Source organism: Sus scrofa, chromosome 8 (genome assembly GCF_000003025.6).
Source record: "Sus scrofa isolate TJ Tabasco breed Duroc chromosome 8, Sscrofa11.1, whole genome shotgun sequence".
In the NCBI taxonomy this organism is placed as follows: Eukaryota; Metazoa; Chordata; class Mammalia; order Artiodactyla; family Suidae; genus Sus; species Sus scrofa.
The window spans coordinates 86,563,244-86,582,210 of record NC_010450.4 but is presented as its reverse complement, the minus strand read 5'-3'; the positions used below and the strand labels follow the sequence as shown (position 1 = coordinate 86,582,210).

The 18,967-nt window shown below is 40.9% G+C and overlaps 1 protein-coding gene across 2 annotated transcripts in view; it reads right to left on the bottom strand.

Moving 5' to 3' along the window:
* Positions 1–15,657, bottom strand: part of MGAT4D (MGAT4 family member D) — a 50,900-nt gene extending 35,243 nt beyond the window's left edge. For both annotated transcript variants that reach the window (XM_013978887.2, XM_021101557.1), the window contains exons 1-3: positions 13,368–15,657; positions 2,935–3,093; positions 788–925 (exon numbers count right to left, since the gene is read on the bottom strand). In XM_013978887.2, coding sequence (XP_013834341.2) covers positions 788–925; positions 2,935–3,093; positions 13,368–13,461 — 391 coding nt within the window. In that variant the 5' untranslated portion in view covers positions 13,462–15,657. The remainder of the gene's footprint in view (positions 1–787; positions 926–2,934; positions 3,094–13,367) is intronic.

The window sequence follows — 18,967 nt, the reverse complement described above, 5'->3', positions numbered from 1 at the left end:
CTTGTCAGAGCCACGGGACACGGAACAAGGCTACTTATTCCCAAGGAACTGTCTAGAGCAGAGGTCAGCACACTTTTTCTGTGAAGGGCCAGAGAGTAAACATTTTCAGCTCTTGGGCCATTTTCTCTCTGTTATAACTACTCATCTCTGCTGATATAGCACAGAAGCAACCACAGACAAGATAATAATGAATATGGCTACAGTCAAATAAAACTACTTAAAAACAGGCAGATTTGGCCTGCGGGCTCTGGTTTGCTGACTCTGGCCTAGAGTGTTTCACTCATTGGACTGAACAAGGGTTGTGGGAATCGCAGTTGTTTGGTGACTTGGCCTAATATTCCTATATCTAATGCAAATGCTTCTTCTCTCCTTCTATACCTAATGAACTCATTCTTCAAGGCTTAGCTCAAACATCTCTTCCGTAAAGCTTTTGCTGCTTTTGGTCCCCAGAAAGATGGGTAAATAGGAAAATAATCAGATAAGAAATAAATTTATCCAAACCAAAGGGGAAAAGAGTTGCCAAGCACTTAGCAGATGCTTAATGATATTTGGCTTATACTGACTTATTGTCAAAGCATCTGTATTAAAACTGAATTTGAATTCAAGTCCCAAATATTTATTGAATAATTTTTTCTGCCGGATTAATACCTTGATTTGCAGTAAACCAAATTAATGCAGTTAGGCTGGTCATTTATGAATATATTAACGGATTACATTTCAAAACATTACAGGATGATCCGAAAGATCAAAATATCTGTATTGATTTCCCAGTTATAAGTTTTCTTACCGCCTGTTTTCTCTTTGCCAATGATAACATCAGGATAAATTCTGTCTACTTTCCTAAGATGAGGGAACAAGAACTTTAAGACTTCAAATGCATTGGGAACTATTTCATTCTTACCCAATGCATTCATATTCTTCTTAACTGAAAGAGAAAAAACAGGGTTTCTGAGTCCACAACTATAGGGGTTTTTCTCCTCCTAGTACAATTTTTTCAAATGAGGGTTAACAAATTAATTCATAGATTCATTTAGCATTCAGTGTATAAGATAAATACTATTGCGTGTGAATTATCCAAATCATAAGGCTACAAAATATAGCTCAAAGGTTACTAATTCATACTTATTTTAAAAGTGGTATTTAAGTCTAACACTGTAAGTGAGACAACCAGAGGCTAACAGAACTGACAGTTCCAAATGAAGGAAGCAGAACCGTGACACACTTTAACTGGCCTGCTCTAGTACTTTGATTAATACCATATCATTCAAGCTTGTATCTTTCTGTGTTTTGTAGTCTCTCAATGTTTAACAGCTCCATTTGTACCATTCATTTGAATTTGATCCCATAATCTGAAGAAAGATCAAAGCTGGAGGACCCACATTATTCTATTTAATTCACAATATGTAATATTGTAATCAAGACAGTGGCATATTACAGAACAAACAGATACACAGACCAGTGGAAAAGAACAAAGATCCAGACATAGATCCATACAAGGAAGGTCAACTGATTTTCGAAAAGGGTGCAATGGTAATTCAACACTGGATCCTTAACCTACTGAGCAAGGCCAGGGATGGAACCTGCATCCTCCTGGATGCTAGTCACATGCGTTTCCACTGAGCCAAGACAGGAACTCCAGCATGGCTATTTCTTATGATCTACACCTTCTAGATGCCAATGAATCCTAGATATTTATCCTAAGGAAAATTCCCTTCCTATACACAAAAAATCTGTACACAAATGCTTACTTGACAGGTATTGATAATCACTGAAAACAATCCAAAAGTCCCTCCACTGGTGAAATAAACTATTCATTGCACATCCATGTGGCAAAATGCTGGTCAGGAACAAAAAGGCAAAACACAACTGGTCACATAACAACTTGGATGAATAATCTGTGCTAAGTCAAAGAAGCCAGCCTCAAAGAGTTATGTACACACAGTGTAATTCCATTTGTATAGCATTCTAGAAAATGGAAAACTATAAAATCAGAGAATTGATCAGTGGTTGCCAGGGGTGAAGAGTGAGGGGAGGTATTTGATTACAGAGGGGAGAGCAGAAGACCGGACTTTTTATCCTAAAGAAATGAGGAGCCGGGAGTTTGAGTTGTGGTATAGTGGAAACCAATCCAACTAGTATCTATGAGGATTTGGGTTCAATCTCTGGCCTTACTCAGTGGGTCAGGGATCCAGTGTTGCCGTGAGCTGTAGTGTAGGTCATCGATGTGGCTTGGACCCCACGTTGCTATGGCTGTTGTATAGGCTGGCAGCTGTAGCTCTGATGTGACCGCTAGCCTGGGAACTTCCATATGCCACAGGTGAGGCCCTGAAAAGCAAAAAGCAAAAAAAAAAAAAAGAAAGAAAGAAAAGAAATGCGGAGCCACTGAAGGTTGATGTACAGGAGAGTGTAGTCTTCACCTAGGCTAAAGTGAGAATAAGTGGGGACAAACAAGACTGGAAAGAGAGAAAAAAAATAGAAATATAAGAGCAGTCATTCAGATAAAGCATGAAGGTGGCCTGACCAGAACAGTAGAGATGGTGACAGAAAAGCGCAGACAGATTTGTGTGAAATACACAGGGCTATGAATCACCAGGACTCTGGACTACTTATTGACCACCGTGGAAGGATGCCAGAGGAAGACGACAGAGGCAGAGAAGATACTCAGGTTTCTGGCTGCCTCCACTAGATGGGCCACAGAAGGTAGTGCAACTCAGAGATGGAAAAAAAAGGAAGACCATTTTTGAGATAGAGCTGAGAGGAAGTTTATCAGTGATGTCTCTTACCTGGTTTTTGCATGTCTCACAATAAAAGAATGAGTAATGATTTAGTTACGTTTATTCTAAGAAATGACTTAAAATAAGAAATCATAAAATGTGAATTTCCAAACACAAGACATCAAACAAAGAAACCATCATACACAAAAACAACACAAACCTGAGTTTACTGATACATTTTCTCTGTCTGCAACTTCAAACTTCATTTTATTCAAGGCTTTGATCAGCTCTTGATGATTTCTTTCTGTTTTGTTTTTCAGACGTAGAATATTTTCCTTAAACTCCAAAATATGATTTCTACAATTAATTAATTGATTACCTATGAAGAAAATATAAATTTATACATGTAGCAGTGGTATCATACAATTTTCTATAATACAGAATGAAATATAAGGTACATGCTTCAATATAGCTATACACAGCATTACATTTATGTACATATAATATATATACTGTTATACACATATAACATATGTTATATATGTACATAAAAGACTGGGAAAAAAAGAATAAAATGCTAAAAATAGTAACATCTAAAAGGAGAGATTATCAATGGTTGTTACTTCATTACTTGGTGCTTTTCTATGTTTTCCAAATTTTCCATTTTGTGCATGCACTAGATTTGTAATTAGAGGGGAAAGCCAGTTTAGCCAAAAATTTCACTTCTAAGAACTTTTCTGAAGAAAATGACCATAAGTACGCACACATATTTGGCTCTAAGGATGTTCAACATAGGCAGCATTATTTATCTCTGTAAGAAAAATGAAAACAACCACAATGCCCAACGATGGAACTAGGCTAAATAAATTACAGAATATCCTTTTAAGGGTTCTGGTGTGGAGTTCCCGTCATGGCTCAGTGGTTAATGAATCTGACTAAGAACCATGAGGTTGTGGTTTCGATCCCTGGCCTTGCTCAGTGGGTTAAGGATCCGGTGTTGCCGTGAGCTGTGGTGTAGGTTCCAGATATGGCTCGGATCCCACGTTGCTGTGGCTCTGGCGTAGGCTCGGCAGCTACAGCTCTGATTAGACCCCTAGCCTGCGAATCTCCATATGCTGCAGGAGCAGCCCTCAAAAAGGCAAAAAGACAACAACAACAACAACAACAAAAAAAAAGAGTTCTGGTGGCTCTCAAGTTAAATGACATATAACTGACTCCCAGTTTTGCCACTTAGTATCTTTGTGACCTTGGGCAAGCTACTTAATTTCTATCCGCCTCTGCTCCTTTAGGTGTGAAATAACCCATAAAAATCCCTGCTGCAGAGTTGTTGTGAAGTTGTAATGCTATTATGCACAAAAACCATACAGCAAAGCACGTGAAAAAAAGATGCTTGGACAAATGTCTAATAAATATTGTTTATCAATGGACTACTCTTTATTCATTTATCAATTAAATACTATGTAGCTTGGAAAACCTTGCAGAAGACCATTTAACACTACAAAAACAATTTTTTTAAACAAAACCTTATAATTTCCTTTTTGCAAAAACAGTACACTAACACAGTAAAAAAGAGTAAGTGTACAAGTTTATATTTTGCTAATATATAATCTGTGGTTTGTTGAATCACTTTTTTTGGCTGTCCCCGAGGCATGTAGATATTCCCAGGATTGAACCCACACCACAGCAGCGACCTGAGTCACAACAGTGACAACGCCAGATCCTTAACCCACCAAGCCACCAGGGAATTCCTGCTGAATCACTTTTTCCTATTTTCACAAAATTATTTTGCTTATAAAATCATGTTGCATTGCTTCTGTAATCAGAAAAAAATAAATAAAAAATTAAACACCTTTTCTTTGCCAATTACTGAGTCAATGGAAACACAAAAATAAAAAAGATAGGTCAGTTCCTGCCTTCAGGAAGTTTATAAGCTAATCAGTAGACCTAAACTGATGACTGAAATCAATGCAATATTTCTGATGTTATAAATTGCCTTCTCCTTGGATTTTAACTATTTAGGCACACCCATTGATGACACCAGTCCCCAGTACAGACTATCAGCTTTACTTGGGGCTCTCTGACAGCATGCACTGGGATGCTGACATTCCACCTAAGTGAACTGACCCCTACTCCTACCCCATTATTGAAAGAGGAGCTGGACAGAAGTGGGCCACACCCACAAAAGGGGTGACTTGCATGTGTGTTTACTACTTAGGAGGAAAAAATAAAAAGGGAGCCTGGCCCTTCTTTCAGATATTACAAGAGGAAGAGCCAGAGATGGTCTAGGCTGCCTTTATAAGGAAGTGATTCTGCCTCCTAGTGAACTTGGCCCATAAAAATCAGATCTATCAACTTACCACTGAATCTGATCATTCAGGTGAATCTCTCAGTCTTCTGAGACTGGCAATGAGCTACTGGGCGAAATTCCAAGTGTTCACTTTAAAATGCCCTCTTTAGGAGGGTGAAATGAGAGCTATACCCTTGCAGGAAGTGTGGGCAGAGAAGAACAAGGTTTCACCCCGGCATGCAGTGATAATAGTAGGCACAAGGGACAGAATTTAGACGGTCTGGGAGGGGAAGGGAGAGAAAGGCTGGAGAAGGATCTGAAGGATGTGATGTCCTCAGGGACTCTTAAAGGAACGTGAGCTACTGGACAATTGAGAGAAGCGAGGAAAGGCATTCTAGTTGGAATGCAGTGTGGAAAGGCAGAGAAGCATTCGAAAATATGGTCTCTATGGACCCAGAAGCTGGTCACTATTTCAGGGCAACATAGGGAAAATTCACAGTGAGGTTAAAAGAGGGATCTGGTTATGCTGGTCTTTTTGATAAGCTACAAGGAGTTTGAACTTTTCTGTATAAACCAGAGTTTCTCAAACCTTTCTTGTAACAAACCTCAAATGACACTGAATATCAATATAAGGGATGCTGGTGGAGGCAGAACTTGAAATAGCCCAGCATATTCATGGAATTTCTGTGAAGTTTCTTAAAAATGTGTACAAATTTTGTAGACCATCCCAGTACATTTTTTCACTCATCTGCCTTTTATAAACCAAAACACACGTATGTGTGGCCTGTGGCAAAGATCCAGATGATGCCTTTTCTCTGCTCAAAACCTTCCAGAGATTTCTCATCCCACTTAGAAAAACAGCCAAAGCCCTCACCACAGTGGAGCCCAAAAGGACTCAACAGGACTCACCCATCACCCCTTCTACCTTACTCCTGGGAGCAGCTCCAGACACAATGGCCTCTATACTGTTCCTCGGGCCACCCACTTTCCCACCTTATTGCTCTGGCTCTTGGAATTTTCTCAACTTGTCCTCCAGATACTGCCTGGCCAGAGCTTCCTAATTTCATTCAGGTTTCTGCTACAATGTTACCTTCTCAGAGAAGCCTGCTCTGCCATTCTATGTTAAATAGCACAGCTTCTCTCTCCCTGTACCTTTTTATTCTTTCCCAAATCACTTGTCACTGACTTCCTAGTATGTATTTACTACTTTTATATTTCTCCCAGAGTTCTCCAGAATGTAAGCTTGAGAACAGCAAGAAGTTTTGTTCTATTTTTTAACTAAATTCCCGATGCCTGAAACGGTGACTGCCATATAGCTCCTACACAAATATACGCTGAATGAATGAATAAATCAGTGTATAAATGGACTTACCAGCATAGGAACTGATTCGAATGATTCTAAATGTGAATCATGCTTTAATCAAAAGAACTGCAACTATAACAGACAAATCTTGAATATTCATACAGTCAATACTATTTGAGGATGCTTATGTATTTTACATTGGATGTGGTTTAACCAGTATAACCCTGTTATTGGGGCTTCCAGGGTAATATTCTCTTTGCAAAATGGATCATGTGATTGGAGTTGATACATCATGGGTGATGCAACATTTCTGGACTTCCACAATGTCGGGCAGTCCTTGAGGGATCAATTTGGCAAACATGCAAAGAGTTTTCTCTAGAGGAAGTATTGTTTTCAGAAACAACCATACAGGGAGTTCCCATTGTGGCTCAGCGGTTAACAACCCTGACTAGTATCTAGGAGGTTGCAGGTTTGACCCCTGGTTCTCCTAACTAGGTTAAGGATCCAGCGTTGCCATGAGCTGTAGTGTAGGTTACAGACAAGCTCAGATCCTGTGGTGCCGTGGCTGTGGTGTAGGCTGGCAGCTACAGGTCTGATTCGACCCCTAGCCTAGGAATCTCCATATGCCTTGGGCGCAGCTCTAAAAAGACAAAAAAAAAAAAAAAAGAAAAGAAAGAAAAGAAAAAAGAAACAACCATACAGATATATTAAAGGACATAATCTCTATTTTTGGATCTGCTTCTTGTATATTCTTACCTGATAATTCAATTCATCAATGTTCTATTTAAAACATTTATATTATTTGCGGAATTCCCGTCATGACACAGTGGAAACAAATCCAACTTGGAACCATGAGGTTGTGGGTTCAACCCCTGGCCTTGCTCAGTGGGCTAAGGATCCGCGTTGCCGTGAGCTGTGGTGTAGGTCGCAGACGTGGCTTGGATCCGGTGTTGCTGTGACTCTGGTGTAGGCTGGCGGCTGCAGCTCCGATTCAACCCCTAGCCTAGGAACCTCCGTATGCCTTGGGTGCGGCCCTAAAAAGACAAAAATAAATAAATAAATAAATAAATAAAACATTTATATTATCTGCATATTCACTCAGGTATTCTGGAGGATGAAAAGCTGCAAAATAATTTTGCAGAAGCTTGAATAATTTGATGCTTTGAATCAACTGAGGTGAAACTGTGAAAACACAAACCAGTCTGTGTACAATGAGCCAATGTGACTTCTACCATATAAATGAGTCCAGGTGAGAGCCTATGCACCACTGACTTTGCTCTTCAGAGCAGAGGTCCAAGGCACTACTCCCCGTACAAGGAAAATGTAAGCCGCATTTTTCTAGTAGCTACATGTTTTTTAAAAAATAAAAACAAACAAGTAAAGGTAGTTGTAAACAGTATAGATAATGTAATCCTATATATATAATATTTTTGAACATGTAATCAACATAAAATACTTAATGTAATAGTCTACATTCTTTTTTGGTGCTAAATTGTTGTTGTTGTTGTCTTTTTTTTTTTTTTTTTTTGCCATTTCTTGGGCTGCTCCCAAGGCACATGGAGGTTCCCAGGCTAGGGGCTGAATTGGAGCTGTAGCCACTGGCCTACGCCACAGCCACAGTCACGTGGGATCTGAGCCTTGTCTGCAACCTACACCATAGCTCACGGCAACGCCAGATCCTTAACCCACTGAGCAAGGCCAGGGATCGAACCTGCAACCTCATGGTTCTTGGTCGGATTCATTAACCACTGAGCCACGATGGGAACTCCAGGTGCTAAATATTTTAAATCCGGTATGTATTTTATACTTCTACGGTACATCTTAACTCAGATACTAAATTTTGATAGTTACAGTAAAATGCAATCTTACCAAAACAAAAAAATTTTGCCTGATGGAGAAATATTTTGCACGACTTCAGTTTTTAAATTTAAATTACTAAAATAAAATAACTCAGCTCCTTAGTTTCACTAACTACACTTCAAGTGCCTGAGAGCCACCTGGCTAGGGGCTACCGTATTGGACGGCATGGGTCTGTGGTACCAGCTGTGAGCTTATTAGAAACACAGGCTTTCAGGCCTCATCCCAGACTTCCTGAGTCAGAATCTAGTTTAATAAGATTCACAGGTGATTGGTATGCATGCTAAAATCTGAGAGGCACTATCACAGACCCTTTTAATTGTTTTATCTTTCTAATAATTGACTTCACCATAGTTCCAGGCTTTACCACCTCTAGATGCACTGCTATAATTGCCTCTTAGTCTCTTGCCTCCAACGCACGGTTAATCTTCTGGAAACACTGCTCAAAGACTTGACATGATTCCCTGGACGCTTACTGAATAAAGTTACACTTGCCTTAATATAGAAGGTCCTATACGATATGGCCAGAATCTGACTTTTCCACCTTACTTCACTCACTAAACACCTCCAGTAAAGAGAAGCAAGCTGAAGAAAGTCCTACTTCTATTTAATACTTACCATGGGCCACTCACTGTGCTGTGTGATAAGACAGCAAACACAGATAAAGTCAGGTTCCTGTTCTAACTGAAAATCAGGCTGCAAGGGATGAGGGAAAGGGGCACATTTTTAAACAATTAATTATAAAGTAATGGGTAAAATGGAATTATTCTTAAGTGCCACAGGCAAAGGGAGCCAGGAAGTGGTGTTGTTTTGATGTTGCGATCAGGGTACAGTTTCACTGATGGTCTGGAGACATGGGTGGGGCACTGCCATCAGGGACACAGGACCAGGTGTGACAAAGGAGAGAGCTATGAAGGAGAGGTGGAATTGGAGTCACACCATCTTCAGAATGCCTTGGAGAGGCCGGGATACCAAGGAATGGAGCCACAAGAGGAGGACAGGAGGACACACAGGAGGAAGAAGGCCCAGAGAAGGAAAAGGAGAATAAGGAACTTAACACAGGCTTTCAGCCATAGAGATTCTCACAGTTCCAATGACTCGGGGGTCCTTGAGATTTGAAGACTGGACGGCTGGCCTAAGTAACTAGCCAGCAGATTTTGAGGAGGTCGGGCAGGTCAGTAGGTTTTAACCAGGACAGAAGAATCCAAGAGGGATGTTCTGAGAATTTGGCTGCTGTCAGAGTTGTAAGTAGTGCCTGAGATGGACCCTTTCAAGGAGCTTGGAGAGGTTTGGTATGTCCAGCAAAGTCTTTTAATAGGACCCAGTCTCCAGATTGTAGGACTATAGATGGAGGCAGGTTCTGAGGTCGGGGTTAAGTATTTACCAGTCCATAAAAAGTTGCAAGTTAGTTCTAGGGCTGGGAGGTAAGAGCCAAGGAGGACGCTTTGTGGCAGAAAAGGGAGTAAGAAGAGCTGGGTGTCCATACACGTGTTTGAAGGGACCGAGGAGCAATCCAGAGTCATAAAAGGGCACAGGGAAGGAGTTCTAGCCAGCTCTGCTTGAATTCCAAGGTGAGCTTGGTGAGGTGTCTTGTGAGGGAGGAATAAGCCTTTTCAGTTATTCCTGAAGATTGGGTATGCCAAGCTCTAAGTAATTTCTTTTTTTTTTTTTTTTTGTCTTTTTGTCTTTTTTGTTGTTGTTGTTGTTGCTATTTCTTGGACCGCTCCCGCGGCATATGGAGGTTCCCAGGCGAGGGGTCGAATCGGAGCTGTAGCCACTGGCCTACGCCAGAGCCACAGCAACTCGGGATCCGAGCCGCGTCTGCAACCTACACCACAGCTCACGGCAACGCCGGATCGTTAACCCACTGAGCAAAGGCAGGGACCGAACCAGCAACCTCATGGTTCCTAGTCGGATTCGTTAACCACTGCGCCACGACGGGAACTCCAGTAATTTCTATTTAATGTCTAAAGTGTGAGACACCTGTTGAGAAGTGAAAACTGGGCCGCTGTCACTCTGGAGAGCTGTGCGGAAACGGAACCTAGGGATGATCTCTTGAAGAAATATCCAAGTTACTTCAGAGACCCCTGCAGATACAATGGGGAAGGTTCAATCTACCTGGAAAGTGCCTCTGGGTGTTAGCAAATATTTGCATTTTTTGTGGGAGGGCATATGGGTAAAGTCTAAATGCCAGTCCTATCTGGTAGGTGACCCCTTCAGTGGTTTTTGGAAGCAAAGGCAGAGGCTTTAAATGACCCTGGGGGTTTACCTGCCTGCAAATTGTGCAGTGAGTGTACTGTAACATTCTCCAGAGTTAGAGGAGTGGATAAAGTGAGCTTGGAGAAACTTCAAGGACCTCCTGCCAATGTAGGGAGAATTACATAGGTCTTTTAGAACACAGAACATAAGTCCTTTAAACTTCCTATGAGTGGTTCCTCTATGCATTAGTTTTATGGTGAAATATTTCAACACTACAAAGAGTATTGCTGACCTAAAACAAATAGACTGCCAATTATTTCTCCAGCAAAAAAAAAAAAAAAAGCCAGGGGTGGGGGGTATTCGATATCAATAGAGAATTGCAATTCAGGGTCTGCAAACATGAGGAGCCTTGTGCAAGTCCCTCCATAGCAAAGGAAAGGAAGTTGGGAAGTCCTACGACATGAATAGGTACTTATTAAATTTATTTATTCACTCAACCATTCATTCACTCAACAAATATTTACCATGGCAGATAGTTTTCAAGATTCTAGAGACACAGCAATGAACCAAACAGGAAAAAATGGAGGGGGAGCTCTTCAAGGAGCTCTTCAAGGAGCTTACATATTTGTTGAACAAACTGATGAATTATTAAATACTATGAGGTTACAAAAAAATTAAAGGTTGGAGTTCCCGTCGTGGCTCAGTAGTTACCAAACCCGACTAGCATCCATGATGATGCGGGTTCCATCCCTGGCCTTGCTCAGTGGGTTAAGGATCTGGCGTTGCCATGAGCGCTTGTGTAGGTCACAGACATGGCTCAGATCCTGAGTTGCCGTGGCTGTGGTGTAGGCTGGCAGCTACAGCTCCTATTCAGTCCCTAGCCTGGGAACCTCCGTGTGTCGTGGGTGTGGTCCTTAAAAAAAAATAAAATAAAAAGCAAAAAATGAAAAACGAAAAACAAAAAAATTAAAGGTTATGTACACAGAAAAATTAATTTTACAAGGGGAAAGAGTAAAGCACAAACTGGTGGTTATCTTTCTAATATTCCCAGTTTTTCATTGATAAGAGTTATAACTACAGATCAAATTTTTAAAACATTTGTATTATTTTTGTTTTATAAAAATCAATACTTCAGAAACTAAACAAAGTCTGTGGGTTTTTTGGTTGATGTGAGAACATCTCATTATAGTACTAGAATTGATTTCCTAATTGTTTTAGAGCTAAGTTCCACATAGAAAATGAAAAACCTGCTTTATCTGCTCTATTAAGAGTAGTGCCTTCTCAGAACAATATCTCATTTTATGAACTTGAACATATAAATGATAGGAATATAAATGCTTTGGGGAACCAAACTTCTTTTTCCTGGTCATAACTGGAAAACACATCAAAATGATTGTGTCTTAAAGTCTAACATTTCATTATAAGAATACAAACTGTACTAAAATGCCCTCTGAGGTTACCAAACTAAATGCCTTCCAAAATTACTATAAAAAGTTTACATTTTGCTTTCCAATTATCAGTAATGGTGTACTTTTTGGTGTAAAAGTGCTCATTGTTATCCGTTCTAAAATAATGAAAACATGTTTGGGTAACATTCTTTATAAGAAATGAAGAATAAAAGAGTACAAAATTAAGATTAGCATAAATCCAATAAATTAATGTACATTTCTGATCATTCAAACCAATGGGGTAAATGTTCGTATTGTGTGTACATGATAAAATTTAGTATCAGGGGATTAGAATGTAATTTCAACATTAATTACAGCAGTAAAGCTGCCTCCAAATTGATCCTCCACATTACTACCAAGATTACTTTATGTACTTTGTGTCCTAATTCTCTTTAAAAAGCATGAAAAATGAACAGAAAACAACCTAAGGACAATCCTGGAAGCCTGGGTTGATATCTTTACAGGATTCCAAAGTCTTAAATTCAAAATTCAACTAAATAATACTAAAATACTCACTATGGACTAGTGTGGAAAGAGAAAATACAGGAAGCCTAATTAACTTTAAATTTCAGATAAATAATGTTTTTAGTATAAATATATCCCATGAAATTTTTATACTTAAAATTAAAACTTCTGCATTGTTGGAGTTTCCTGTCCTAGCTCAGCAGAAACGAATCTGACTAGGATTCTGAGGATCACTGGTTCCATCCCTCACCTCGCTCAGTGGGTTAAGGGTCCAGCGTTGCTGTGGCTGTGGTACAGGTTGGCAGCTGCAACTCCAATTCGAGCCCTAGCTTGGGAATTTCCATATGCTGCCGGTGCCGCCCTAAAAACACACACACACACACAAAAAGCAAACAAACAAATAAAAAACCACTTATGCACTGTTCATCTGAAATTCAAATTTACCTGGGCAACCTCTATTTTTATTTGCTAAATTAGCAGCCCGAAAGACACCAATAAACTAAAACCTTGGTGCGTTTCAAAGTGGTAACGCAAGCCCTATGGCCCGCCTGAGAAAGCTTAGGTGCTAAACCAGTGCTCTATAAACCGTTGATAATGTCTGTCTCCGTCACCTCATTTCTCTTTAGCTTCGCAAACAATACTTTAAGGAGACGAAGTGTGGCTCGAAAACAAAACATAGAATTGGAAAGAGGAAAGAGGCTGACTGTAAGAGTTCCTGACGTCAGACATTTGCAGGTTTCTGGAGAAGACGACGACTTGCGGGTTAGAAGCGCAGCCTTTTAACCTTTGAGGGGATAGGAACCTGCAGAGGCCAGAGGGGGCCCCGCAAACTCCGCAGGCCAACCGGTTAGTGCGCGCGCGCCTGGAGAGGTCACGGCCGCCCGGTAGACCAGCGGCGTCCGTTACCGCTTAACGGCCGGCGGGACAAGGGAGTGGGTGGCCACCTCTGAAAGTCTCTAATAAGACAGTATGCGACAGCCAGCACGTTCCCACGTCCTCCACCCCCTTCTCTCCGACCCGGCCGCACTAGCAATTCGGGAGCCCCGAAGCCCCGGAGGCAAGAAAGAGGCCGGGAGAAGCGACCCGCCGCTTACTGGTTTGAGTCATCCTGGAGATGCAGAAGCAGGAGAAACTGAAGAGCACGAAGGCGACGAGCGCGATCAGCAAGTTCACGTGCCTGGTCCTCATGGAGCTGGCCCGACTGGCTGCGACCAGCGGCGCAGCGGTATTAAGAGAGCAGCGAGCAGACGCCGCGGAGGGCGGGCGCGCACAGCGCCTGCGCCCCCCGGCCGCGCGCCTCTGCGACCCCTCCCCGGCTGGCTGGGAACCCCAGCCCTCAGTGAGCTCCCCTCACGGAACCTCTGCCCCCTTGGCCTCCTATCCTGTGGCTCGGCGCTCAGACTCCTGAACCGCTTGCCAGGGCTGCTGGTTACTAAATGAGACAAAATGTGGGAAAGCTCCCCGCTGCCTGGCTGCAGGTAAGTGCTTAATAACTTTATTGTACTCGTAACTGTCTAGGAAGTGACGCTGAGCTAACAGTTTGCATATATTATCTCGTTAAGCCCAAACGACATTCCAGCGACCAAATTTTTTAAAGTATAAAATGAAGATACAGTAGCATCTACCTAATATGCTCTTAATTATCTTCATTTTATACTTTAAGAAAATGGAGCCATAGTAAAATTGAGCAACTTGCTGTAAGCGGTTCTTCTACAAACCTTGTACATAGAGGTTTCTAAAGAAAATATGTCTCTTGGAGCTATCAAACACCCAAATGATGTAGGAGGCTTAGATATTTGTGTGAGGAGTGACCGGGCCCAGACCTTCAGCTTAAACTCTACATTTATTTTTTTAATTTTTTGGTATCCCCTCCACTAAGAAAGGAGCAGAGGGTCAACTTTTGTGAAAGAAAAAAGTTGTAAATATGATGAATGACAGCCCAAGGGAAATTTGCCCAGCCTTTGCCAAGTTCAAGGCATTAGTGGGAAACACTAGGGGAGTATCAGTAAGGTGATAGTCTCCTGGGACAACTTGAACACGATTTGCTATTCGGGTCCTCTGCTCTGATCATTTTTTCTTGTTTGGGACTCCCCAGCAGTGTCTGGTAACAAGCATTCGGTTTCAAACCAGCACCACTGGGCTAGTTTCTGGTCCCATGAGAGGAGAAAGATTTGAACACAGCCAGTCCGAGGATGCCATTATAGGCTGTATTTTCTCATGAGTGAATGGCTAAGAATTGTAGTCTTCAGTTAGGCAGTGATCCAGCCAGAGCCCCAACAAGGAAGCCAGTAGGAATAAATATCTCCATTTTATTCTCCTTCAGTCTCTTGCCAGTGCTTCGCTTGGTTAAGCTCTACTGGAAGCCAGAAGGAAAGGAATTCAGCTTGATGTACCAGATCACAAGAGCCTTCCTCCTGGCTTATGAGGCAGGGTAAAAAAAAGATGTAGAGTAGATTGAGGTGGGGGAAGGAAACACAAAGATATCTCCAGATCAATATTTCGTTGCTCTCTTAACTTGAATTCCAGGTTCACATTTTCAGTTGCCTTCTCAGCACTTTCTGGATGTCCCACATCAAACTCAAGATGGCCAAACTTCCTCACTAAGCTAGCTGTCTTCCCAGGGTCCTTTAACTTTTATCAGTGGTGCCTTAGTTCTGATTAGTTTACTCTTTTTCATTATATTCCATCATTTATAAATCTTTATGATCCTCCTTTGAAATGTCTCATTTTCCATATTTGCATTTTTGTTGCCACCCACTACCCCAATAACCCATATTCTTGCAACAGTAGTCAGACTGTCCCATCTACCCTTGCAGTCCACTCTTCACTCCAGAAGATTACCAGGTAATCTTCCCAGTTCACTAGTGTCAGCTGTTACTCTTGTTCAGTAGCTCCACTCTTCCTGGAGGCTGCACTCTGCTTTCTCTAGATTACTTCCCAATATGCTCTTATGTGCCTCAAGGACCTGCCAGATTCTCTTCTTTATCCACCCTGCACATGTCACGTTTCTCTTCTGTTTCTATTCCTTTTCTCTTGATGTTTATCCTCCACCCAGGATTCCCCACCTCCTCCCTGACTATTCAACTCTTTTCCACCTCTCAAGGTCTCACTCGAGTTTTATCTGTTTCATGAATCAAAACCTGACGACAGGAGTTCCCATCGTGACTCAGCGGTTAACGAATCCGACTAGGAACCATGAGGTTGCAGGTTCGATCCCTGGCCTTGCTCAGTGGGTTAAGGATACAGCATTGCCATGAGCTGTGGTGTAGGTTGCAGACGTGGCTCAGATCCCGAGTTGCTGTGGCTTTGGCATAGGCCGGTGGCTACAGCTCCGATTAGACCCCTAGCCTGGGAACCTCCATATACCGCAGGAGCGGCCGAAGAAATGGCAAAAAGACAAGGAAAAAAAAAAAAAAAAAAAAAAAACCTGACTACAGCAGATTATGGTGATCTCCCCTTCTCTGAATTCCTTTAGTATGGTGGGTATCTACCTTTCTTTTTGCTACATATCCCTACATACTTGAGGATAGAGTTCCCCCAAATTAGCGTAAGTTACACCTATGTTCAAAGCAGACTGAATTACTGGTACATTAAGAAATGTACTTACACACATTAGTGTCAATGGTTAAGAAAGTTAATAGTCTAGAGAAGGATATTTGTGCATGGATGCCTGGGAAAAGAGGGCTCCCTATTTCTTTGCCATGCTGGGTAGACGAGCTCTGGGGAAAAAAGAGCTGGCTGTGGGTTAAATGCCTGTTTCCACAGGGACCATGAGAAACAGAGAAGGAAAAGCTGCTTAAGATCCTAATCCCCCAAGTAAACAATAAATTTATTGAAACAAGCCTGCACACATAAACCTTGTGGGTAAGGTCAGTGCATTGAGAGCCAAACAAAATTTGGGTAGGCTTAATTATCTTGCTCATTTACAGGCCACTGCTGTAGAGATAAAGAAAAACCTCAGTGCAGACGGGTCTAATTGAACAAGTACCTTTTCACAGAAAAAAAAAAAAAATCCTGGGATTATTGTCCATATTGCTAAACTGAAGGGAAGTAATTTAATAGGCAAGAGTTTCTAACTGTTAAATCTTTCTAAATTTTTGGATCTAACTGCTTCTGAGTATCACTGGATTTTCACTGATATCAGAGGGAAAAAACAGGAGATCTAATGGAAGAACAGCTAGTGCTTTAATTTTTCACATAGTCTATCTTTGTTGAAAAACCCAAGGAGGCCATCATGCTAAGCACAGAAGAATGATTAATTTATTTAAAATACTCAGGCTTTTTCTCACTCAAATCTGGAACAAGACAGGGATGCCCACTCTCACCACTGCTCTTCAACATAGTTTTGGAAGTCCTAGCCACAGCAATTAGACAAACAAAAGAAATAAAAGGCATCCATATAGGAAGAGAAGAGATAAAACTGTCACTGTATGCAGACGACATGATACTATACATAGAAAATCCTAAGGACTCAACCCCAAAACTACTTGAACTGATTAATAAATTCAGCAAAGTAGCAGGATATAAGATGAACATTCAGAAGTTAGTTGCATTTCTGTATACCAGCAATGAAATATTAGAAAGGAATACAAAAATACAGTACCTTTTAAAATTGCACCTCACAAAATCAAATAACTTGGAATACACCTCACCAAGGAAGTAAAGGACTTACATGCCGAGAACAATAAAACTTTAATCAAAGAAATTAAAGAAGATGTAAAGAAATGGAAAGATATTCCATGTTCATGGATTGGAAAAATCAATATTGTAAAAATGGCCATACTACCCAAAGCAATCTACAGATTCAATGCAATCCCTATCAAATTACCCATGACATTTTTCGCAGAACTAGAACAAACAATCGAAAAATTTATATGGAACCACAAAAGACCCAGAATTGCCAAAGCAATCCTGGAAACAAAAACCAAGCAGGGGGCATAACTTTCCCAGACTTCAAGAAATATTACAAAGCCACATTCATCAAAACAGTGTGGTACTGGTATCAAAACAGACAGACAGACCAATGGAACAGAATAGAGAACCCAGAAATAAACCTTGACACCTATGGTCAATTAATCTTTGACAAGGGAGGCAAGAACATAAAATGGGGAAAAGAAAGTCTATTCAGCAAGCATTGCTGGGAAACCTGGACAGCTGCATGCAAAGCAATGAAATTAGAACACACCCTCACACCATGCACAAAAATAAACTCAAAATGGCTGAAAGACTTAAATATAAGACAAGACACCATCAAACTCCTAGAAGAGAACATAGGCAAAACACTCTCTGACATCAACATCATGAATATTTTCTCAGGTCTGTCTCTTAAAGCAACAGAAATAAGAGCAAAAATAAACCCATGGGACCTCATCAAACTGAAAAGCTTTTGCACAGCAAGGGAAACCAAAAAGAAAACAAAAAGACAACTTACAGAATGGGAGAAAATAGTTTCAAACGATGCAACCAACAAGGGCTTAATCTCTAAAATGTATAAGCAACTTATACAACTCAACAACAAAAAAGCCAATCACCCAATGGAAAAATGGGCAAAAGACCTGAATAGACTGTTCTTCAAGGAAGTATACAAATGGCCAGCAAACACATGAAAAAAATGCTCAACATTGCTGATTATAAGAGAAATGCAAATCAAAACTACCATGAGATACCACCTCACACCAGTCAGAACGGCCGTCATTAATAAGTCCACAAATAACAAGTGCTGGAGGGGCTGAGGAGAAAAGGGAACCCTCCTGCACTGCTGGTGGGAATGTAAACTGGTACAGCCACTATGGAGAACAGTTAGGAGATACCTTAGAAATCTATACATAGAACTTCCAAATGACCCTGCAATCCTACTCTTGGGCATATGCCCGGACAAAACTCTACTTAAAAGAGACACATGCACCCGCATGTTCATTGCAGCACTATTCACGATAGCCAAGACATGGAAACAACCCAAATGTCCATGAACAGATGATTGGATTAGGAAGATGTGGTATAAATACACAATGGAATACTACTCAGCCATAAAAAAGAATGACATAATGCCATTTGCAGCAACATGGATGGAACTAGAGACTCTCATACTGAGTGAAATGAGTCAGAAAGACAAAGACAAATACCATATGATATCACTTATAACTGGAATCTAATATCCAGCACAAATGAACATCTCCACAGAAAAGAATAGACTTGTGGCTGCCCAACGGGAGAGGGAGGGAGTGGGAGGGATCGGGAGCTTGGAGTTATCAGATACAACTTGGAATAGATTTACAAGGAGATCCTGCTGAGTAGCATTGAGAACTATGTCTAGATACTCATATTGCAACAGAACAAAGGGTGGGAAAAAAAATGTATACATGTAAGAGTAACTTGATCCCCATGCTGTACAGCCGGGGGAAAAAAGAAATGTATGGAGAGAAAGAAGAAGAAAGGATTACATAAAGAAAAAAAAAACTCAGGCTTTGTGTGACAGACTCCTTAGTTGTAGAAATATTTTGTAACTGTACCCAGACTCTTAGATCCAAATGGTGAAAAGGCAAGCTTACTGCTTTTCTTATTTCTAAACATTTTGGCATTTTACTACAAGCTGTATGCCATTATAAGTCAAATCTTTATACAATCCAAGTTACAAATCCAAAGAAACACATTTTATTCATATTCACTATTTCCTTACTTCATAATGATGATTTAA